Consider the following 24,481-nt stretch of genomic DNA (forward strand, 5'->3'; position numbering starts at 1 on the left):
TTATGGACCAGGCGTTCCAGAGAATATAGTGGGAGGGGCCAGGCAGAGCTAGAATAGGACAGTGGGAGTGGGGTTGGGTGAAAAATATGAAAATAAGTAACAGACTTGAGGATAGGGAAGAGGGTTTGTATAATGGCAGCCCCAGATTCAGAATCACTGGACTAAGAAAAGTATGAGGAATATAGCAATCATTGAGAAATTTGCCCATGTAGAGCATTAGTAATTGAATGGAGGAGACTAGTGATTAGACTATTAAATATTGGGCAATCCCTCCATTAAACCCTTTTCACTTCTACTTCCCAAGTACCAAATAATGCTAGAAGTGGTCATCAAACCATGATGAAGGGATCCATTAAAAATTTATGCAGTATGAACTCAGTTTGGGTCTCACTGATACCCAACAACCTTTTTATTGATCTCCGATGGGATGTCTCTCACACTGCTCATGGTAGCTGTTCCCTATATTTCCCTCTTTTCTCCATCTGTATTCCTTCCTCTTTCAGCAGATGTTTTTCTGTTACTTTACTGAGATGAAGGTTATGTCAAGAGCCTGTCCTCCATACTTCAAAACTTTCCTCTCCCTTCTACCTTTTTCTCCTTGACTAGTCCAGAGGATGAGACAGCACTCATTCCTAACCTTAGAACACATTCTTGAGCTCTAACCCTGGAACTTCACATTTCTTTGACTCATGCACCTTTCATTGTTCCCTCTAGCTAGATGGCCTCATGGTTTGTTTATACTCATCTGCCTTGCCACTGACCCCTCTGGGCCAGAGACCATGCCCCAGGGGACTTGACCCTTTCAGTTCTGGAACTCTCATCTTGGGAACACTTTGTCCCAACTGGTGAGTGCCTCACATGACCTACCATCCTCTCAGAATTTTCCCTGAGTACTTGCTGTTTCCTGAACTTTACACTCCATCCTTCCTGCATTTGTACAAGCCAACCCCTATGCCTGGAACTCATTCCTTTCTATCTGATCTCCTCTTTTCAGAAAGGATTTCAAACCTCTCTCCTTTTTTTTTTTTGGATACTCTCTTGTAGCAGTTTGCCTCTGCTCCAGATATGTTCTTTCTCTTGCCTAGCATCTCTTTTTCCTTCCTTTTTCTAGAAACTTCTATAATGCTCATGTTCCATACTTATATGAGTACTTTCCCCTACTAATCGCTAGTATTTCTCTCCCAGCCTGTGACAAAAAGAAAGAGTAAACCAACCAGGACCAACAGAGTGGAGAGCCCACCCCCTCTCTGTGAAATCCATTGCCCTTGTTGAACTATCGTAGTGTGGAGGTGATGGAACCTTAGCCATAAGTGATGGGAGAATTAGCAAAACTGAATATTTCAAGCCTGTGGCATTACTGCTGAATATCCCATCCCCTCCCCCATTCTTAACACGGCTGGAATGCCCATTACACGTGAGGTTCTGACACTCATACTAGTTGTATCTTTAACTTATCTCCATGGCTTCTCCATATTCTTTATCCTGGAGTCTCAGATTAAGGTTTTTAAGCCTTCTATTGTGTGAGTTAAAATAAAGCAACGAGGTATAACAATGAATAGAGCACTGGACCTGGAGTATGGAACTGAGTTCCAATCCAGCCTCAAACACTTACTAGCTGTGTGAAATACCTGTCAGAGTTGTGAAGATCAAATGACATCATATTTGTAAAGCACTTGGCAAACTTTAAAGTGCTATGTAAATTCTAACTATTATTATTAGGACACACCATAATAGAGACCTATTGTTATATGCTCCCCTGACCTGCCTGATCATTTTATGAAACCTTTGAATTTCCAAATTGTTGAAAGTGACAGGGACAATGTCCTCACAATGCACAAGTACAACCATATCATTCCTCTATTTAAAAGCCTTAGAATTGTCCGTAAGATAGAGTATAAATGTAGCCAACGCCTTCCATGATCTGTATCCACCCTGCCTTTCCAGAGAGGATGGAGAGATAGCCTTGAAGATAGGAATACCAAGATTAAAGTCCTGCCTCTGACACATTCTGGCTATGTGACCCTGAGTTACTGAGGTTAAGTGACTTAACCTCAGTATTCTAGGCATCTCTCAAAGACTACAAGTGGAAGGAGTTCTTCACCTTGGAGTTCCATATACCAATAAAATCACAGGTTAAGTTCCTATCCCTATCCTTTCCAACTTTATTTCACATTATTGCTCTACATGAGCTTCAACCAAATGAGACTACTAGCTCTTCCCTATCTTACAGAATCACAGAATTCAGGGTTAAAAGAGAATGATCTCAGTGGCTCTCTAGTCCAACCCACACCCCAGACTAATCCCCATCATAACATCCAGACTTTGCTTGAAGAACCTCTAATGAGAAGAAACCTAGCAATACAACCCACCCCATTTTTGGATAACTCAAAGTTAAAAATTTTCCCTGACATTGTCTACATTTTCCTGTTTGCAACTTCCACTCATTGTTCCCGATTCCTGCCTCTGGGACCAAAAGAACAGGTCTAATCCATCTTTGCATGACAGCTCTTCAGATAGTTGAAGAAGCTGCCATGTTGCCCTGATTCTTTCCTTCTTCAGGCTAAACATTCCCAGTACCTTCAACTGATGATTATGTGACACACACCGTCACCATTTTGGTTGCCCTCCTCTGGATGCTTTCTAATGTATAAGTCTCGTCTTGCTGTCTTCTGTTTCCCTGCATTGGTGTAGGTTGTCCTCCATTCTTGAAATGCACTCCCATCTACCTATTGACACATTCTTCTCTCCCTTGAAGACTTAGCTCAGGAATCACCTCCTCCATGAAGCCTTTCTGATTTCCCCAGTAGAAATTTCTCCCTCTTTCTTCCAATTTTCGTAGAACACTTCATCTGGATTTCTCTTTCCTCTATCACATTCTACCTAGTATTAATTACACTTATTTATGTACATTATGAGCAACTTAAAGCCAACTGAAAACTATGTTTATTTACATCTTTGTATCCCTAGTAGCTAATACAGATCCTTGTACATAGTATTTGCTTAATAAATGTTTGTTGAATTGAATGAAATAAATGTAAATGATTATTAAATCCTTGAATTGATTGAATTGAATGAAAACTGTTAGATTTATGGCAATATGTTCTTGTTATTTATCAGTGAGTTTACTTTCTTTTTCAGGCTTTGCTCAAGCAAACCAGTTTAATTATGGAGTTGATAATGAGTTGTTGGGGAACAGTTCATTTTGTTTCTGCTGCCCGGTCAATTCCTTGTGATGTTGAAAAGGATGCAAGTCATTCAACTCACATAACCTGCTACACTAGGTATCTTAAAAAAAGATGTTTTTTTAAAAGTCTTTTAAAGTAGCAATATATAAAACTCACATATATTATAATTTGTGTTAGTCTAAACTTCAAAGTAATAATTAACATTATCATTGTTGTAACATTATAGTGATTATTTTTAAATATTGTAAACATGCAGAACAGGGATTCTTAACCTTATTTTTAAAAATATTTTTGATGAAATATTTTAATTGTTTTCTTTTGTTATCCTATATATTTTATTTTATGCATTAAAAAAAAAACCACTATTCTGAGCAAGGGTCCATAGGCTTCACCAGACTGTCAAAGGAAGGGGTCCATGACACAAAAAAGGTCAAGAACCCCAGATAAAGAGTATTGTTAGATTTCAGGGTAATAAATTATAATTATTACTAATTACATTCAGAATGATGGTTGGAGTAGGGAAAGGTAATGATAGGGGAAGGAGATGAGGGCCGAACATGGCAATATGGGTTAGTGAAAAGAGTACTAGATCTGAGGGACAGTGGACCTGGGTCTGAATCCTGTCTGTGCTAATTATGTGTATCACTTTGGGAAAGTTACTTACCTTTTCTGGGCAATGATTCTAGATCATGTGGATTAAGAGAGCAGGAGCTGAAAATTTACCCATGATAGCATGGAGAATGACGGGGGTCCCCATCTTCTGGGATGTTTCGATGCCTGAGTCCCATAATCTATGCCATTATATGTGCTCCCAAGACTGGGAAGAGAAAAGAGACAACCAGGGGTTTAAGACCTGGGCTCAGACTTAACCTAGCTGTCTTATGTGAGTAGCTGCTTTAGAAGTTTAGGAAAAGGGGAAAGATGTTTCCTGCTCCTTCTTCCCTAAAACACATACACACACACACACACACACACACACACACACACACACACACACACAGAAGTCTCAAAAAAGAGAGTTCCATTTGACACATTCCAGAGAGAGGAATAAGAAATGGGAACAGAGGTTATCTTTCCATTTAAAGTCTACTGAATTGGTGGCTCTCTCTGGTTTAATGGCCATTTTTTAAAACATATTCCCTCTATTCCATCACAGTGACCAGGGAATTGCTGTGTCATGTCAAGGTGTCAAATTTTTCAGTGCTGGGGTTAAAGCTCATGTGGTCTCCCAGAAGGGGCCCAGCATCTTACAGAACTGGGGGAATCATCTTTCCCCCATTGCACAAAATGCTTTGTAAACCTTTAAATGATATAGAAACATAATTACTACATCATTTTGTGCATAGTCACTTCAATGAAATACATGATCAGTGATCATTTTGACCTTTTTAAAAAAAATTTATTTATTTTTAGTCTTCAACATTCACTTCCATAAGATTTTGAATTCTAAATTTTCTCCCCATCTATCTCCCCTTCACCCCAAGATTGCATGCAATTTGATACAAGCTCTACATACACGTTCATATTGAACCTATTTTCACATTAGGCATGTTGTTAAGAAGAATTAGAACCAGTGGGAGAAACCACAGAAAAGAAGAAACATACAAAAAAAAAAAAGAAACAGAAAGACAGCAAATAATATACTTTGATTTGCATTCAGACTCCATAGTTCTTTTTCTGGATGTGGACAGCATTTTCCATCATAAGTTCTTTGGAGTTATCTTGGATCCTTGCATTGCTAAAAACAAATTAATATATCAGAGTTAGTCATTGCACATTGTGGCTGTTGCTGTGTATGATTACCACTGCTCATTTCACTCAGCATCAGTTCATACGAGTCTTTCAAGGTTTTTCTGAAGTCCGTCTGCTCATCATTTCTTATAGCACAATAGTGTTCCATTATATTCATATACCACAACTTGTTCAATTATTCCCGCAACTGATGGGCATCCCCTCAATTTCTAATCTTTTGTCACCACAAAAAGAGCTGCTATAAATATTTTTGTACATGTGGTTCCTTTTCCCATTTGTATGATCTCTTTGGGATAGAAAAAAAAAGAAATGACATTGCTGGGTCAAAAGATATGCACATTTTTATAGCTCTTTGGGCATAGTTCCAAATTGCTCTCTAGAAAGGTTGGATCAGTTTACAACTCCACCAACAATGCATTAGTGTTCCAATTTTCCCACATCTTCTCCAGCATTAATTATTTTCCTGTTTTGTCATGTTAGCCAATCTGATAGGTGTGATGTGGTACCTCAGAGTCATCTTGATTTGCATTGCTCTAATCAATAGTGATTTAGAACATTTTTTTTCATGATTATAGATAGCTTTAATTTCTTCCTCTGAAAATTACCTGTTCATATCCTTTGACAATTTATCAATTGGGGAATGTCTTGAATTCATATAAATTTGAGTAAGTTCTTTATGTATTTTAGAAATGATGCTTTTATCAGAAACACTGGTTGTAAAAATTCTTTTCCAGTTTTCTGCTTCTCTCCTAATCTTGGTTGAATTGGCTTTATTTGTGCAAAATCTTTTCAATTTAATGCAATCAAAATTATCCATTTTGCATTTCATAATGTTCTGTATCTCTTGTTTGGTCATAATTCTTTGGTTCTCCACAAATCTGACAGGTAAACTATTCCTTGTTCTCCCAGTTTGCTTATACTATCAGCCTTTATATCTAAATTGTGTACCCATTCTCATTTTATTTAGGTATACAGTGTAAGATGTTAGTCTATGCCTAGTTTCTGCTGTACTATTTTCCAGTTTTCCCAGCAGTTTTTGTCAAATAGTGAGTTCTTATCCCAGAAGCTGGGGTCTTTGGGTTTATCAAACAGTAGATTACCATAGTCATTGACTACTGTGTCTTGTGTACCTAACCTGTTCCACTGATCTACCACTCTTTTTTTTAGCCAGTACCAAGTAGTTTTGATGATTGCTGCTTTATAATACAATTTAAGATCTGGTATGGCTAGGCCACTTTCCCAAATTCCCTTGATATTCTGGACCTTTTGTTCTTCCAGATGAATTTTATTATTTTTTCTAGCTCTATAAAATAATTTTTGGTAGTTTGATTGTTATGGTACTGAATAAGTAAATTAATTTAGGTACAATTGTAATTTTTATTATATTAGCTCAGCCTACCCATGAGCAACTGATGTTTTTCCAATTATTTAGATCTGACTTTATTTGTGTAAAAAGTGTTTTGTAATTGAGTTCATGCAGTCCCTGGGTTTGTCTTGGCAGGTAGATTCCCAAATATTTTATAATGTCTACAGTAACTTTAAATGGAATTTCTCTTTCTATCTCTTGCTGTTGGGCTTTGTTGGTAATATACAGAAATGCCGATGCTTTATGTGGGTTTATTTTTATATCCTGCAACTTTGCTGAAGTTGTTTATTATTTCAAGTAGTTTTTTACTTGATTCTCTAGGATTCCTAAGTATATCATCACATCATCTGCAAAAAGTGATAGTTTTGTTTCTTCTTTGCCTATTCTAATTCCTTCCGTTTCTTTTTCTTCTCTTATTGCTAAAGCTAACATTTCTGGTTCCATATTAAATAACAGTGGTGATACATTTTGACTTTTTAAGAGTCATTTAAAGGGCAACTAGGTGGTGTAGTGGATGGAGCACCGGCCCTGAAGTCAGGAGGACCTGAGTTCAAATCTGACCTCAGCCCAAACACCTGACACTTATTAGCTATGTGACCCTGGGCAAGTCACTTAATCCCAATTGCCTTAAAAAAAAAAGTCATTTAATACAACTACATCAACTACATTAAAGATAAAACAGATAATAGTATGAGATTGGTTTCTATTTGAACTTGCAGCCCTAAGACAAGATTGGAGGGCTGTATCTCTCATTAAAATGCTGAACTTGAAAGACTTTGGAATTTATTGATATTTTTAGAAAATATTTTGGGTTGGGGAGGATTATTTTATTAATATTATATATTAAATTTAAATCCCAAATGTGATTTCAATTCATTTTTCTAGAGCAATGCCTGAAGATCCTTATACAGTTAAAGTCAGTGTGGATGGAGTTCCTATCACAAATGACAATATCTGCAGAGGCCATATCAACAGTTGGGCATGTAGCTTCCAGGTGTGTAGATATCTCATCTCTTTTCTTTTAAATGTGGTAGGGAACACAATCAGTAAATCAGTTTTAAAATACTAACAAATGAAGACCTTATTTTCACAGAAAGTGATATTATAGAGGATTTTTTCTTATCATTGAAGTGATGTGGCCCAGTAGATAGAGTGCTGGCCCTGCAATCAGGAAGACTTGAGTTCAAACTTGGACTCAGGTACTTACTAGCTGTGTGACCCCAGGCTAGTCACTTAACTTTCAACTTTGATTTACCTCAATTTCCTCAATGGTAAAATGAGGATAATTATAGTATCTATCTTACAGGTTGCTGTGAAGACCAATTAAGATAATATTTATAAAGCACAATGATACATAGTAGGTGCTGTTTAAATGCTTATTCCCTTTCCTTCTCTTTTCCTATTGTTAGCTTTCTACACTGTCAGTTGAACCAAAAATGAATCAGAAAACCTGGGCTCTAATCCTGACACCATTATATGCTATGCTTTGTGTGACACTGGTTGAGGCACTTGACTTCTCTTAGACTTAATTTTCTCACCTGAAAAATAGGAATAATAGTGTTCTTATTCTTTATCTCACATAGAGTTGTTAGAAAAGTACTTTGCAAAATGTAAAGAACTATGTAAATATGAACCATCGTTATCTCTTCATAACATTTTATACAAAGATTGCAGGCACCTATAGGGTTATCCACTCTTAATCATTGCTTTTATGAGTATGTCAAATAAAGCTATGTATTTTTTAAAAGTTTGACAAAAAGGAAGTTTACTTAACAGGAGCAGCAATGGCTATTCAAAAAAGGTATAGCAATGGTTCAGGTAGTCCTGGCCACCCTCATGTCCAAATAGAGAAAAGTGTGTGAACTCATATAGCAGTGAAATTTCTCTCAAGGCTGAAGTTCTCTGATTCCTCATAGGGCAAGCTTTTTATCCCTCAAGTGACTGAAAACCTGTGGCAATGGCTGGATATCTGGTCCCATATCTGATGTCTTGCGTCAATCAAGACTTCTAGACAGCTTTAGGTCCCTTTAGGGAATATTAACTTTGCCCATGTGGCAAGACACAAGTAAGTATTGTTCTAGCCACATCTTCAAATTGAAGATATAATTTTGTGATTAACTGAACATTTTAAGGATCTGTCCTTTTTATCCATTATTGATCAGTCTAGGAAATGAAAAGAATATTAAACACATGTTTTTCTCTAATACCAATTCTTTCCTAGCCTTTGTTTATATAATAATTTTTCCATAGTTGTTATTAATATAGTACCATACATTTGCCTTTAAAATTTAATATGTATGTAAATATTTCCTAAGATGCAGTGTGGCATAGTAGCCAGTTTTGGAATTAAGAAGACCTAGGTTCAGATCCTCTCTCTCACACTTAACTGTTTCTGTGACTCTGGCTCAGTCAATTTGGCTCTTAGTGCCTTGGGCAAATCTCTAAGACTCTAACTTGCAAAATAGTTAAGGAACTGAATTTGGTAAATTGAGTTTTCTCATAGGGAATTCCTTTGCTGTATTACAGAATTTTAGCTGCAGACTTGAAAATATCTCTGAGACCATCTGATGCAACCCCCTCATTTTATCGATGAGGAAAATGAGGCCCAGTGAGGTGTGTGATTTGTTTAATTCACACAGGTAATGAGTGTTGGAGATGGACTTTGAATCTAAGTCCTCTGACTCCAGAGCCGGGACTCTGTCTACTTTACCACCACTGCCTCAGAAAGAAAAAAAAAATCAATATGATTAAAAACAAAGAAAAAGACATTGATGGTTCACATCTGTGTCCTTTTTCAGAATGATATAACATTCCATTGGAGGCAACTCTCTGAGACTTTGTTACATACATAGCAGGTGCCCATAGGTGGAAAGAATTTCTTTATCCATTCCCTTTATCATTGAAATCATGGGTTATTTTTTAAAAATAGCTTTCTATCACAATTTAATTTACCACAATTTGATCAGCTATTGCCAAGTTGTCAGGTATTTTGGTTGTATATGACATTTTATTGTTTCAAATCTGTTTAAAACATGTGGTTTTTTCTGGGTCAATAGATAAAAAATTTCATAGCTTTTGTTATATATTTCCAGATGGCTCTTTAGAAAGGCTTAACAAATTTGTTACACTCTGCTCATCCCCTCTTCCAGCTGCTACTACCCTTCTCCCCAAATTACTTTGCATTTTGTTGTATTTATTTATTTAGGTATATGTTCTTTCCCTCCTTGAGGGCAAGGGCAACTTAATTTTGTCTTTTGATTCCCCAGTCCCTAGCACAGTGATTGGCATATAGTGGCAATATTGGTCAATATTAGCATATTGGCTCTTAATAAATGCCATTAATTAATTGATTGGTTATTGAAAGCTTCCTTCCATTTTTAGTTAATTCATGCTGTCTCCTAGTTTAATTATCATTCTCTTCCTAAATACTCAAAACAATTTGCCTCAGATTTGGTGGAAAATTGGCATCAGCTCACTAGCTTATATCATGATTCCATCTTTTCCCCCTTTTAAAAAATTAAGACATTTGAGCATATCCAATCTTCTTATTTGCCACAGTTACTCAAAGTTTATTGGCAACAATTCTGTGATCTTATCTCCAGGTCAATCAGGAGATATTGTCCATGTTCTTAGGCACAGCGAGTATACATAAAGATGAAATAGCAATAACACAAGTTTAAAGGTGTTTATAAGGGGTTTATGTAAAAAGGTTTATACAAGGAGTATGATATATTTAATGGGAAAGGAGTAGTCATCTTTAGCTGGGGAACCAGGGAAGAATCACAATGATATCTGAGCTGGTCCTTGAAGGGAGAAAATAATTTCAATAGAGAATCTGGGGATAATTGTTCCAAGTTGTAGGCAGATGGCCTGTGAAAAAGCATAGAGCCAATAGAGGGCAGTATGAGATCAGAGAACGATTACTAGTCCAATGTGAAATTTCAAGCTATGAGAAGTAGTAAGACATTAGGATGAGGAAGATTTAGTTGAAGCCAAACCGTGGCTGGCTTTGAATGCCAGAATAAGAAGGGTTTTTTGGTGCCCTTTTGGCAAGAAGGATGTACTGAAGGTTTTTGCATGGTGGAGGGTTATAGTCAGATGTATGTATTAGAAAGATTACTTTAGCAGCAGCATGAAGGATGAATTGGAGAGGAGAGAACTTGGAAGTAGGAAGATTAATTAGGAAGGTAAGTAAGAGGTAAAAAGGATGCGAATAGAGGCAGTGGGAGTGGTAGGTAAAAAGGAGGACACAGATGTGAGAGATAATGATTGTGTGTAAAAAATGAAGATATAGATGAGTCAGAGATGACTCCAAATTTTGGAGTGTGGTTGTAACATCAACAGAAGTAGTAAATTTAGAAGGACAATCTGATTTTGAGGGAGAAAATGGGTAACTTTGGAACACGTTGAGTTTCTTTTGAAGCTAGAGCATCAAGGAGGAGCCGCTCAGCAGGTATGGAAATTTGAGACAGGGGCTCTGAGGAGAAATTGGGGGCTGAACATCTATCTCTGAGAGTTGTATGCATGAAAGTGAAAATTCAAACCATTGAAATTGATAAGATCATTGAGAAAGTGTAGAAAAAGAAGGAAGGAGGAACAAGAAGAGAGTCTTAGGGGATTACCACCCTTAAGGAGTAACAGGATAAGAGGGATCAGGCATCAGGGAAGGAGACCAGAGTAGAGCTGTCAAAGAGATTGGAGGAAAACCAGGAGAGGGAAGTATCACAGAATAAAAGGGAGGAGAAAGTATCAAGAAATGAGAAATAGTCACCAGTGTCAGACGGCATAGAATGGCCAGTGGAGGTTGGTTTTACACTTGTCATATGGAATAAGGCTGGTAATGAAGCATTAGCATAGGTGGGAGAGTATCTTATAGACAAATAGGTGACAAGAAGAAGCATTGGGAGAGGGTCACATGCACACTCAGATCTATAATGATAAGCAAGATCACCTAGTATATGAGACCATCTAGTCCAAACCCCTCATTTTACAGCTAAGCAAAATGAGGACTAGGGAGGTTAGGTGACTTGTCTAAGACTACACAGATAGTAAACATCAGAAGTGGGATTTGAACCCAGGTGATCTCACTCCATAGCCAGTGCTTTTTTTATCTTACTAAATTGGATGAAATGAACTTAAATGGAGGTGAGACTGTTGAATACAAGTGGCAGAGCAAGGCTGTTGATATTCTCAGGCCTTGAGTTTCAGGGAAACTATGGCTCTCTCTGCACAGAAACACAAAGTAGGGAACTCAGTTTTAAAATTCAAGTCACATGTAGTTTTAAATAATAATTGACATGAAAATATATTCAAAGGATCAGAATTATCAGGTTAATTACTTCAACTCAACATTTCAATTTATATGCATAGTCAATTAAAATAAATATATATGGACAATTCATATAGTTGAGATCAGTTTTATATACAAATTGGAATATGTAATGTTTAGGAAGTGCCAAAGATATAGTGCTTCATATGTATTCTTGTTGCTTTACAGACCAAAAATTTCAGAACTCCAACAATAAGCAACATCACACCTTTGACTGGATTACCAGGTCAGTTATAAAACAACTAAAATGCCTTCATTTTGCCTATAATTTTGTGATATTCTATTTTGTATTATAACCTAACATACATTTAAAATACATAGTTTTAGTTAACCAATACCACCTTATCTCTCTATTTCTAGGCTCGATAATAACAATACAAGGCAGAATCTTCACAGATGTCTATGGAAATAACATAGCTTTGAGCTCTAATGGAAAAAAAGTTAGGATTTTGAGGTACTTATTTTATCTAGCAACATTCATTTAACTAGTAGGCAAGATGTAACACTTCATCAATAATATGTATGATACCATTAAATATGTCTGCAAAATGAAGAGACTGAATGAAATGATTGCTAAGGTACTTTGTGGTTCTAACTTGCTCTGGTATCAAAATGCTTCCATATAGTGTAACATGACCATGAACCCCAGCAGTATTACAGAAATGAAAATATAGAGATTGTGAGATGAATGCAATTGACTTGGGGCCTCTGGCCAGTCATCCTCATTTTCCATCTGAGTCAGCTCCATCTGTCTCTCCTAGGCAAAGTAAAAGTGATCTTAATCAAAATTGCTTGGAACTAAATCAGTATCATAGCAATAATGGGAATTAGTATAATTACATTTGAGAGCTGGAAGAGAAGTTAGAAATTATTTAGCCCACGCATTTTACAGATGTGGAAACTACTATAGACAGAGAAGCTGGCTGACTATTGCAGGGTCACATGGCTAGTTAGTGTTAGTGTCAGGGCTAGAGTTCAGTTCTTATGATTCTTAATCCACTGCCCTTTCCACTATACTATATTGTCTCTAAGAATCATTATAACATATTATTATATATGATATGATATACAATAAATTACCATATATGATATATATTATATATAAGACATACTATACTATAATGTATAGTATAATAGCATTAAATATTTAAGAGCTAATAGAGGTTTTTAAAGGCTTTTGTTTTAAACAAAAGTGATTATTATAGATTTGGTCCTGGTTCTTTTTTTTTTTTAGCTACCATGTGTCCATTGTGAATTATGAAGGAGTTTGTCTTGTCACTCTGTTTTGCTATTCTCACTTTTTGTGGAAATCCTTTTTGTTGCCCCCTATACTTACCAGACACATATCAGACAGCAGTGAGTGGAAAGTAATAATGGTGATGAATCATGCTATCATAGATAAGGAAAGGGACTTAGAGATCATTTAGTCCAGTCATTTTATTTTACGAATGAAAAAGCTGAAAATCAAAGAGATTAACTATCTTGTCCAAGGTCTCACTGATAGTTAATGGTAGAGCTATGACTTGCTCCAGTGCTCTTTATATTAAGGCACAGTAATCAGAATCATATTTGTAATCATAAAAATCATAGTATTGATAATATATAAGAACCCCCAAAGAAGGAGGATTTGGTTATTTGTGGTTATGTATGCAGTCAAAAGAAGTCCAATGAAATGACAATTCAAGTTGGATCCAACAAAAAAACAGAAAGCTTGTGCACTATTCATATTACTAGTGACAAAATAGTTACATTAAGGGAATCATTCTGCAAAACTGGAAAGTGAAAGGACTGGCTAATTATTAGCTATTACTGCTATAATTATTATATAATTGTATTAGGCTAATTCCATCATTATTAGCTCAAATACTTCAGAGTGTGAATTAACTAGCAATAAATCTTATCAGCTTCCTCCCTGACCTATTTGACCCCATCTTTCTTAACAAAAAATATCACATATCTACTACCAAAAGATAAGAACATCAGCAAGCCATCCAAATGTAGGCCAAATTCATGTTTATGTACTTTATACAAAGCATTAACTGTTAATATCATTTACAAAAATCATAAACAGAAGAAAACTTTGAATGTAAAGGGATAACATAGCAGGATAGTGACTATTTCTATCTGAATCTCAAACAAAAAGATGAGGAAAAATGTGGTAATGATGATGTGAAACTGCAAAATCCATGTTCTAAATAATTTCTAATGTCTCTTCTAGCTCTTAAATGTAATAATGCTAAGTAAGATTATTGCTTTGATATTAGCACAGTCCCAAGTGACTGTGATGATAACTGATAATAACTTAAGCTACATCTCTTGGACCTGAATATAGAAGTGACAGAAGTAGTAAAGAGATTTATTTGGTTGGTTAGTTGTGGTTTGCTGAGTAGGAGCATGGAGAACAGATGTCAGAAGATAGTTTTTTAAATTAAGAAAAGAAGGTGGGAAATTGTAGAGAGGATGAAGAATTTCATTAACTTTTAAAATAGAGACAGGAAAAATGTCATTGATAGCAAGGAAGTTATCTTTATACTTGTTTGTTTCAAATTTATTTCTAATAGTTAAGAGCAAGACATTGAAATATCATTGATTTTTAGGTGGGGGGATTCATTTAAAAACAACAGATATGGGAGTAGAGGAGAAATTTATGGTGAGACAAGTAGTGGAGATGAGCAGAGAATGAAGAAGGTGATTTGGGGATTTTAAGAAACATCTCACAAGAATTTGAAAATTCTTCGGTGTTTTTTTTTTAAGTTTTATTAAGAGAAAAAGAAAGATCCAAAGAAGGAATATGAACTTTGTGTGTGGTAGATGGAATGATAGTAACTGACAAAAAAGAGAACACAGAGTTGCTTAGTTTTTGCTTTGTTTCTATTTTTCTACCAAAGAGAATGACCTTTGCACTGGAAATGATAGGGGGAAAATGACTATCAGAGAGTTGATACTCCAGATAAAATAGGAGATAGAGGCTGCTTAGTTGCTCATATTGAATTCAAGTCATGTGGCCTAGATGAACTATGTTTGAAGGAATTAGCAAATATGACTGCTGAGCCATTGACAGTTGATGTTAGGAAGAACTGGAAAATGTACCAGCTATCGAAAGATTGAAGAAAGGTAAATGTCATCTCAGTTTTCACAAAGGAGAAGAGAACCATCTAAAAACTGTAGGCCAGTGAACCTGAAATACCTGGAAATATTCTAGAAGGGATCGTTCAAAATATGGTGCACAAATAACATAGATAGGGAAACAATGGTTACATGGAGCCACATGGCTCCATCAACAACAAATCATGTCAGACTAATATAATTTCCTTTAAAAAAAAACAGAATTACTAAACTCTGATTAGGGAAATGCTATGAATATAATTTGTCTAGATTTTTAAGCATATCTTCTAGTAAAGCTCTCATACTATTCTTGTGGAGACTATGGAGAGAGATGGATCATATATTGACAATAGATTCAAAACTAGTTGAATGATCAGACTCAAAGAATGGTCATTAACGATTCAATGTGAGCATGGCACGCCGTCAGTGGAGTACCCTAGGTATATATATTTGGTCCCATGATTTTTAGCATTTTAAACAAATAGTTGGATAAATGCATAGATGGAATGCTCATTAAATTTGCAAATGACAAAAATCTGGGAGAAATAGTTAATGCTATACATGACGAAGTCAAGATCCAAAAGGATATTGACAGGCTTTTACATTGGGCTGAATCTAATAAGATGAAATTCAGTAGGGATAAATGTAAAATTTTGTATTTGGGCACTAAAAAAATCAGCTTTACAACAATAAGATGTGGGAAGCGTGACATTTCTCTGAAAAAAATATCTTGGGATTTTGGTAGACTGCAAGTTCAATCTGAGTCATCAAAATGATGTAGCAGCTAGAAAAGCTTATGTAATCTTGGACTACATTGGGATGGAGATGACTTCCAGTAAAGAAAAGTGATAATTTTACTGTAGCCTGCCATTATCAAATATCACCTGGTATGTTATGTTCAGACATGGGCACTGTACTTTAAGAAGGATGGAGAGTACTGAGAGGAGGGCAGGTAGTATGATGAAGGGCCTTAGTTTCATGTCATATAATGAGAAATTGCAAAAATTGGGCATGTTTAACCTAGAGAAGAAAATACTTAGGAGAACATGATAGTTCTCTTCAAGTATTTGAAAGGCTGCCATGTGGAGGAAGGATTAAATTTGTTTTGTTTGGTTAAAGAAGGCAGAACCAGGAACAATGGGTGAAAGTTGCAAAGAAACAAATTCAGAATTGGAGTCATGAAAAAACTTGGTGACCATTAGCACTGTACAAAAGTGGAATGGGTTGTCTCAAGAAGTGCTGGAGTCTTCTTCCTTGGAAGTCTTTAAGAAAGACTGATTAACCACTTATCAGGTACATTATAGTATGGCTTCCTTTTGGGTATGGATTGCCTCTGAAGTCCCTTCCTAATTTCAGATTCTGTGAAGGGAAAGCCCAGGACAGAGCCTTCCATTCACAGTTAGGGAAAACACTATGCATGTTGATCTAGTAAAGGAGAATTCGAAGGAGTGGTCCAACTGTTGGGAGGGGAACCAAGAAAGAGCAATGTCACAAAAACCCAAAGAAGAAAGAGTATCCAAGCAATAAGGATAATCAGTAATGTCAAATGCTGTAGATAGGTTAAGAAGGAGCATTAAGAAAAAGCCAGATTTGGTCGTTAAGGGATTGCTAGTCACTCAGAGTAGTTTCAGGTGAGTAGTAAAGTCAGAGGCCATGACCAAGGTTTGAGAAGTGAGAAAAAGAAAGTGGAAGCAGCTGGAGTAAGTAAAGCAAAGTATCTTTATTTAGGAGTTTGACTATTAAAGGGAGAAGAAATATAGGACAACAGTGTGAGGAGATAGTAGGGTCACATATGAGGTTTTTTGTTTGTTTTTTTAAGAGTGAAGGAGACATGCATAAATTTGTAGGCAATGGGGAGCATCAGTAGATATAGATTGAAGATAACAGGATGGGAGGATGATTGTAGAAGTAATTTACCAGAAGACTTGAGAGAGATGGGAATCTAAGGTACATGTAAATACATTGAATTTGGTGACAAGGGCCACCTCTTCATCAGAGACTGGAATAGAGGAGCAAAGAATGGGGTATTTATTTATTCATTCATTCATCCATACATTCATTCATTCATTCATTTATTTTTGCATTTGTGAGATTTAAAAGGCAGAAGATGAGGGTGCTTGTAGCAAATATCCTTGATTTTCTGTGTAAGGTATGGCACTTGGACCTTTGCTGAAAGGAAGGGAAGAAAAATGACATAAGAGAATTGAGGAGAAAAGAGATGTTTTGAACAATCTCTGCCAAGAGTAAAGTAGGGAATTGGAGATGAACAAAAGGATTACTTTGCAGCATTGTGAACCTGACAGGGTTTAGATAACAAATTTGTGGTGGACTCTATCAGTGTGGGTGTGTGACTTCTTCCACCAAGTGAGTGAGATAAGAGCATACTAACAGCATTATAGAAGATAATGCTGAAAATAATTAGGAAGATATACAAAGGTGGGGTTGGGTAATGCAAGGAGAACTGTCAATTGGTACAATTTATTGGATTAAACTTGTTCTTTTTCTCAATTAAAAATATGTCTAGAGTTTATGTTGGTGGAATGCCCTGTGAGCTCCTCATACCTCAATCAGATAATTTGTAAGTAATATAAAAATGACTTTAAAGAAAATTATAATAGCTTTAGTAAGTCTTAATGTAGAAAATATTTTAAATTAAAAAAGTGATTTTTAGTATTTCACATAACTCTCTTAGTACTTTATACACAGTATTTGTAACCAGATGAGTAGCAGTTGTATGGAACTAGATATATGTAGTTCATGTAGACAAATCTAGTATTAGTAAAACATAAAGTATTACCCAGGAAATTATTACATTTGAAACCATATAATGAACTGTTTCACTTTTGAAAAAAGTATTTTATATTACATATATATGTTTCATTTTTCAAAAATAAAACAATATTTTTCATATGAATAATATGAAAATATTTTCAAAAATGAATCAGTATTTTTCACATAAGCACTATGAAAAATATTGTTTCAAAAATTGAACTTGTATGTGAAAAATAATGTTTTATAAATAAAACAATTTTTATTGGGCTATGATTTCTTTAGAATTAATTTTTGGGGACATTCATGTTAATTCATTATATTTTAAGGATTTCATTATGTTAAATGCTACTTGAATATGTAGACCTTCAACTAGGACTAGGGAATATTTTGATTTTACATAAATTTTTTTAACATAACTTAACCTCTGATGAACTTTTATATGATTTGAAATTAATGGTTAATTTTAGGAGATGCTGCTTGAGTTAATATTTATTTACATATGAATTTTATTAGGTATGGTCTAAAACTAGACCACGAAAATGGTGACATGGGCTCCATGATTTGTAAAATGACTGGAACCTATATTGGTAAGTGTTAAGTTATTTTTCATCATCTTTTCCTTGAATGCCTCCAAGTATTTGCATCATCTCAATCTGTCTCTTCAATTTTCTTCTAGCTATATATATATATTCTTCTCACTTCTTTACCACCCCTTCTTCCTTTCTTTGGCATCCTTTTAATTCTAGGTGCATATAATCTTTTTCTACATCTTTTATTGTTATAATTAGGCTTCCATATTTTCTCCATTCTTTTCCTGTTCTGTTGTAATTTCTGTACTACTTTGACTGTTTTTCTGATAGCCTTTTTAAAAAATGGTTTTTGTTTTAATTCTTCCCTTAGTTCTCATTCTGATTCTATCTTTTTACTTCACATGCTTTTAATTTATGTACATGTTTCTCCAGCTTTATTTATTTTATCCTTTGATAAGACAAGTTTTGTTTTCAGATTTACTTCTCTTCCCTATTATCTTTTCATCAATTTGATAACACAGTTATTTTTCTTCTATCAGAAAAGATGAAACAGTGATGGAGAATTTAATTAAGTGTCCTATTTCTAATTGACAGGTCATCACAATGTCAGCTTCATCTTAGATAGTGATTATGGGAGGTGAGTCATTTCATTATAATACTATTTTCATAATGGATTTTTATCTGTGGAATGCTAACTTAGTAATGATTTATATTTATACCATGATTTATAAAATTAAAAACATGTGCCACTCCAAAGAAACGTTAGAGGCTTTAATGACCACATTTAATGTAAAACATGAGCATAGCATTTTGCTTATAAATTAAGTATCTAGACTTTGCTGGAAAAAAGTTTTGGTTTATCTAGATATTGGGCACAATGTAACATTTTGATCCTTTTAATTTAATTTTGAATCTGGTTCTAAATATGTATTTTATTAGGCACCACTATGTTCAATGTGCTCAGTAATTTTAAGAACAAAGTACCATCCTCTTAGCCAATAATCACTCAATATTAGTTTTAACCATTTTAAAATGGTCAGAAATTCTAAATGTGTTCTAGGGCTCTGAAATTTTATGGAAAATAGTTAGCCATTCCTTTTAATTATCAATCATATAATGTCAAGAGGTGACTACTTTTAGTTATTTTGATTTTAAAAAATTAAGGCTAGTTTCCAGCTGCATGCTACTCTAAAAAGTTCAAGAATTCAAAATTATTATAAACTCTTAGAAATATTTCTATTTGCTGAACTCAATATGTTTTTCAGACATAGGATCATTAAACATCATGGATCTGGCGATCTCAGAGCATATGAACATATAGGGGGATACAATTCCCATGTTCGCTTACTATAATAGCTAGGAATTCCAGCCCCTGGTGCCACTGAGTAGGGGTATGTGTCTAAAGTGTTCTGGCCATTCCTTTGTATGATTAAAGCAGACTAGAAACAGAGGTCATGGGAATTGTTTGAGTTTGAAGAACTGAGAGGCCAAAGTATCAAAAGAAGCAGGAGCTGAGATAGGGAAAAAGACTGCAAACCAAGTACTGAACCAATTTGGAAGGAAAGAGGGTGATCTGGAAGTCCACTGATATAACAACTGTATCAACAGTCATTTTTCACTTGTGTCCAATTCTTCATGACCCTGTTTGTGGTTTTCTTGGCAAAGATATTGGAATGGTTTGCCATTTCCTTCTCCAGCTTATTTTACAGATGAGTAAACTGAAGTCAACAGGGCTAGTTGACTTATCCAGTGTCAAAACTCTGGGTGGGACTCTGGATGGGAACTCTGGAAGATGAATCTTCCTGACTCTAGGGCTAGCACTCTATCCACTGCATTGGAATAGAGATGGCTCCAGTAAAGAGAACTGGAAGTTTCAAGTAACCTGCCCTTGTCAAATATCACCTGGTATAATATGTTCAAACCAGGACTGGTCTGGTATCAAGAAGATCTTCATGAGTTCAAATCTGGCTGCAGACACTTACTAGCTGTGTGATCTTGGGCAAGTTACTTAACCCTGTTGGCCTCAGTTTCCCCATCTGTAAAATGAGCTGGAGAAAGACATTGCAAATCACTCCAGCATCTTTGCCAACAAAACCTCAAATGAGGTCATGAAAAGTTGGACACAACTGAAAAATGACTCAACAATGAGAAGATTTGAGAGAGGGATGAGTGTTAGAGAAATCTTCTAGAAAAGATGGGAGGGAATGAAATCAAGGGTATGCATAAAGATGATAACCTTGGCAAGGAAAACAACCACCTCTTCTTCAGACTGGAGGGATGATGTCAAGTTTTAAGATGTAGAGAAGAAGAATGGCAAATGGCCCTGAATTTTCTCAATAAAATATGAGACAAAGTCCTAAGAATAGGGGAAAGGAGATGTGGGAAGTTTGAAGAGGAAAGAAATGGATTGGAATGAAACAGTTAAAAGACCTAAATAGGAAGGAGCAAAAGCCAAACTAGGTAAAAGCTTTGTCATTTGCTTCAGGCCTGTGAACCTGCAGCCTGCTATAAGAGACAAAAAATATAGAGGATGTTTTCCTCTGAATTTTTCATGGGCCACCGGAATCCTTTGCTATGATGTAGCTCATGGGCACAGGTTGTGCAGGCCTGGTAGATCATCACTAGAAGGAAATTTTATTTGTCTGAAAATCATACAGATGATTAGCTAACCTTTTGTGTTTTTCCAGATGCTAAAAAAAAAGTTATCATTTGTCCTAGTAGTTTTCTAAGTATTGAAATTAACTCAGAAATTAATACAATCATTATTTCTCCCCCATTCAAGTAATAGCCTACATTTCCCCCAAGTGAAGGTAAATTTTAAAGAAAATTGTGCTTTCTTTTATAGGAGCTTTCCACAGTTATCAGCATATTTTATCTCCTCTCTTAATAAAATTGCAATGTTTCAGACATATGCAGGTATGTGGCTTTTCCCTTCCAACTTAACATACACATCTACATAGTACCATAACAGAATCAGGGAAAATAAAAATCAGCAGCACTTATGAAAACAAAACAAAACAACTAAAACTTTATTGCATGAAGTGATGTGAAACCTACTTGCAGGAAGCTGACTGATGGTCACGTGGAGAAAGATGTCTGTATTCTGTGTTGCTTAATTATTCTCACTCACATCAGAAAGCTCAAATTCATTCTCATGCAAGCAGGAAAAGAGAATTCCTTCCTTAATTCCTATCAATCAATCAACAAGTATATATTAAGTACCTACTACTGACAGGCACTCTTCTCCCTCCTCTTGCTCCTTTTCTTTCTCATTATTATTATTTTTTTTTTGCCCAGCCTTCTTGTAGTGGAGGGATTTATTCATGGGTCTTATTCTGTCACTTATTGTTACAAGAGTTTTGGCCTGCTTTGTTTCCAACCTGGACTGATTTGCTCTTCCTTGAGCACTCTGATCTCCACCTTGCCTCTGCCCCCTCCCCACACTCCTATGAGATCACCATATTGATGTTGGACTTAGTATAGTTGCCTAAACACCTGATGAGCTCAGCTCACTACAGTTAAGAGCTTCTGAGCTCAAGAGATCCACCAGCCTCAGCCTCCCTGGTAACTAGGATTATACATTGTGCCATCACACCTAGCAAGAGCTTACATTCTAAAGGGGACTCTTTTTAGAGTCCATGGGGATGGTTATTCTTAGGAATCCTTGGGTTTATTGCAAGAATGCATTCCTTAGTCTAAACCTCATTCAATTAAATTTTTTTTTCTCCCATAGAGGTCACTAAGATTTCACCATCAAAAGGAAGCATTCAAGGTGGCACGTTATTGACCATAACTGGACGTTTCTTTGACCAGACTGACTCCCCAGTCAGTGTTATTATTGGAGGTATTTTCAGGGTTTTCTAGTACTGTTGTTAAATAAAATTTCATGGGCATCACAGAGAAGTATGGCTTTCTTCTTGAAAACATAATAGAGAAAATAACATTTCTCCAAAAAAAAATTACTTATAAATGCATTCCAAACATCATGTAGTGGATGGACAAGAGCGGTCTGTTTAGCCCAATGTTTAACTCCCGTCACTAAGAAAATTGGGAGAAAAGTATGGTAGTTATTCCATAGCTGTCAGGCATGGAACACATCAGCTTCTGAAAAAGAAAACCATAGAAAGCAATGGAGAAGTGCATGTTGTGTGTGAGCAGGTTGTAACATATAACCAATGGGGAAATGTGAAGAAGAATAGGGGTAAAAGATGTCAGCAGGGAAATGCATTATTGAAAAAACAAGATAGGCTTATTATAAGGCAAGGATGAAGAAGACAGGTGGACAATTTGAGTATTCCACTAGTATTCTCATGATGTCAGAAGACAAAAAAGGCTTCTAATACACCAAGTGCCACCCTGAAATAATCATAAAACCCTTCAAGAATTTATAGGCTGATGCTGAGTTTCACCTAAAGGTGGGAGAGAATATTGCATTTTCTATGATGACATCTATCCTATATTTTGTGGTCTACTTTCAGGGCACCAATTCCTTTTTCAAAAAGGCCAGTTTTGAACAAAGAGGTTCCAGTTCTGTTAACAATAAGAAGTTCCTACCTCAATACAGTCACGTGGTCCTTTATTGCCCATTTTTTTTTAAAGATCTAGTATTCTAAGTAGAGGCAGCAAAGGGAGGGGGAAAACATTATTGTATGGAAAGTCTCATTCCAAAAATTATTGTGAGGGAACTATCTCATTTAGAAGGTAATGAATTGTCTTTTGAAGATTATATCAAGAGCCTCTTACCACTAGCATAGTTAAGCTTATGTCAAAAGCATCATAGAATTTGTTTTCTTTTAAGGCCATATCTACTTTTGCCTAGTTGTTTTATTTTGCTTCTGAAAAATCTAATTTTTATCCTAATTCTTTCCAGGAAGGAAAATTTATTCTTAAACATAAAATCATCACTCTGTGTGTGTGTGTGTGTGTGTGTGTGTGTGTGTGTGTGTGTGTGTGTTTCTCTCAGGGAAGAACTCAGGCTAAATTCATCATCCTTTTCACCAAAGATCTCTCTGAAGAATGTGTGCTTTAGTTTTTCCCTAGCCAGACATCAGATTCAGAGCTAGAGTGACCTTGGAAAGCACTTAGTCCACCACCTCGTCTTACAAAGGAGGATGCTGAGGCTCAGAGAGTTTAAACAGTTTCCCCAGAGTTGCATTGTTAGGAAGTAGAAGAGCCAGGGACTGAACCCTAGTCCTCTGACTTCTCAGCTACCATGGTGCTTTCTTATTCATCAGCTTCTTCCTAAAAAACAAAATCTGAGACCTCCTATTTATTTGTTTCAAATATTCTTTCATTTTTTAAATTAAATAAAATTTCTTCCATTTATTTTCTTTCAAAAATGAATATTGTAAAACATACTTCTCCTAAGTAAGAATTAATTATGTTAAATGTTATTTCCTAGAACTTGTGAAAATTTCAGATTCAGGCTAATTTTAATAAGTTTAGAAAAAGAGAGATAAATATGGATGATTTGTTGGAGGGCATACATAAATTAATTCATTTGTTCAATATGAAATAAGCATTTAATGCCTCATTTCTATAATGAACTGTGCTAAGTACTGAGGGAACATACTAAGCCTTCAGGGACTTTAGAATCTAGAAAGGAGAGGGAAGACATGTAATGAAAATATGATACAAATTGGAATATATACTTATAAGACAAGTACAAAATGCTGTCAGATCAGTAAAACCCTAGTTTTACTCAGAAGCTGATTTAAATACTCTGATGACTTAATTCTAAGAATAAAAAGAATGAGTTGTCCACCATGCCAGGAATCCACTCCTTCCTCATCTCAGATAACTTGGATGAAGAGTTTCTCCATTTATTCTTTGCTTTGCCTCTGAGTTATGCCACTTTCGGAATTGTACTTGATCCTTCAGTGAAACTGTGCCTCTAGATAAGCTGGTAGTTACATTCTAAAGGTTACATTCTAAAAGTTTACCAATAGCTTTACATTTTCTATTCTTTGAATCACTACAGGTCAGAGCTGCGAGGTCCTGAGAGTCACAGAAAATAACATATATTGTAGGACACCACCCCAGCCTACTGTCCTTAGGGCTATGTATCCAGGTAAGTGGTCATAAGAAAGAGTAGTTGTTTCTCTATTGACAGAGAGGAACACATTCTATCAGCAAAGCTAACTGTGAGGATCTCTTCAACTGCAAAATTTCCTGTAATTTTACATGGGGATTTTCTGCACTGGCTACATTGACTATTTGAAATGATGTAGCTGAATCAAAGAAGGGATCATTATATTCATGATTAGTATTAACCCAAAAGTTCATAAAAGAACGCAAAGGATTTGTTTTTCCAAAGCCCTACTATCTATAACTGCCCATGGTAAAAATAGAGAAGAAAATAAGATGTTTGCAGTGTCTTGACTTTTCTGAGCCTTACTTTCTTCATCTGTCAAACGAAGAGAGTGGGGCTTACGCTGCCTAC

The 24,481-nt window shown here is 35.7% G+C and overlaps 1 protein-coding gene across 1 annotated transcript in view; it reads left to right on the forward strand.

Moving 5' to 3' along the window:
* The window catches only part of PKHD1L1 (PKHD1 like 1), a 202,046-nt gene that overhangs the window by 17,816 nt on the left and 159,749 nt on the right, over nt 1–24,481 (forward strand). Inside the window, 11 exon segments of the mRNA XM_078153706.1 lie at nt 3,139–3,193; nt 3,195–3,281; nt 7,189–7,297; nt 11,801–11,858; nt 11,993–12,086; nt 17,262–17,315; nt 18,023–18,096; nt 18,634–18,676; nt 20,885–20,955; nt 21,773–21,883; nt 24,020–24,109. Of these exon segments, the coding sequence (XP_078009832.1) occupies nt 3,139–3,193; nt 3,195–3,281; nt 7,189–7,297; nt 11,801–11,858; nt 11,993–12,086; nt 17,262–17,315; nt 18,023–18,096; nt 18,634–18,676; nt 20,885–20,955; nt 21,773–21,883; nt 24,020–24,109 (846 nt within the window).

The sequence above is a fragment of the Phascolarctos cinereus genome, unplaced genomic scaffold (assembly GCF_003287225.1).
Source record: "Phascolarctos cinereus isolate Bilbo 61053 unplaced genomic scaffold, phaCin_HiC Scaffold_4;HRSCAF=312, whole genome shotgun sequence".
In the NCBI taxonomy this organism is placed as follows: Eukaryota; Metazoa; Chordata; class Mammalia; order Diprotodontia; family Phascolarctidae; genus Phascolarctos; species Phascolarctos cinereus.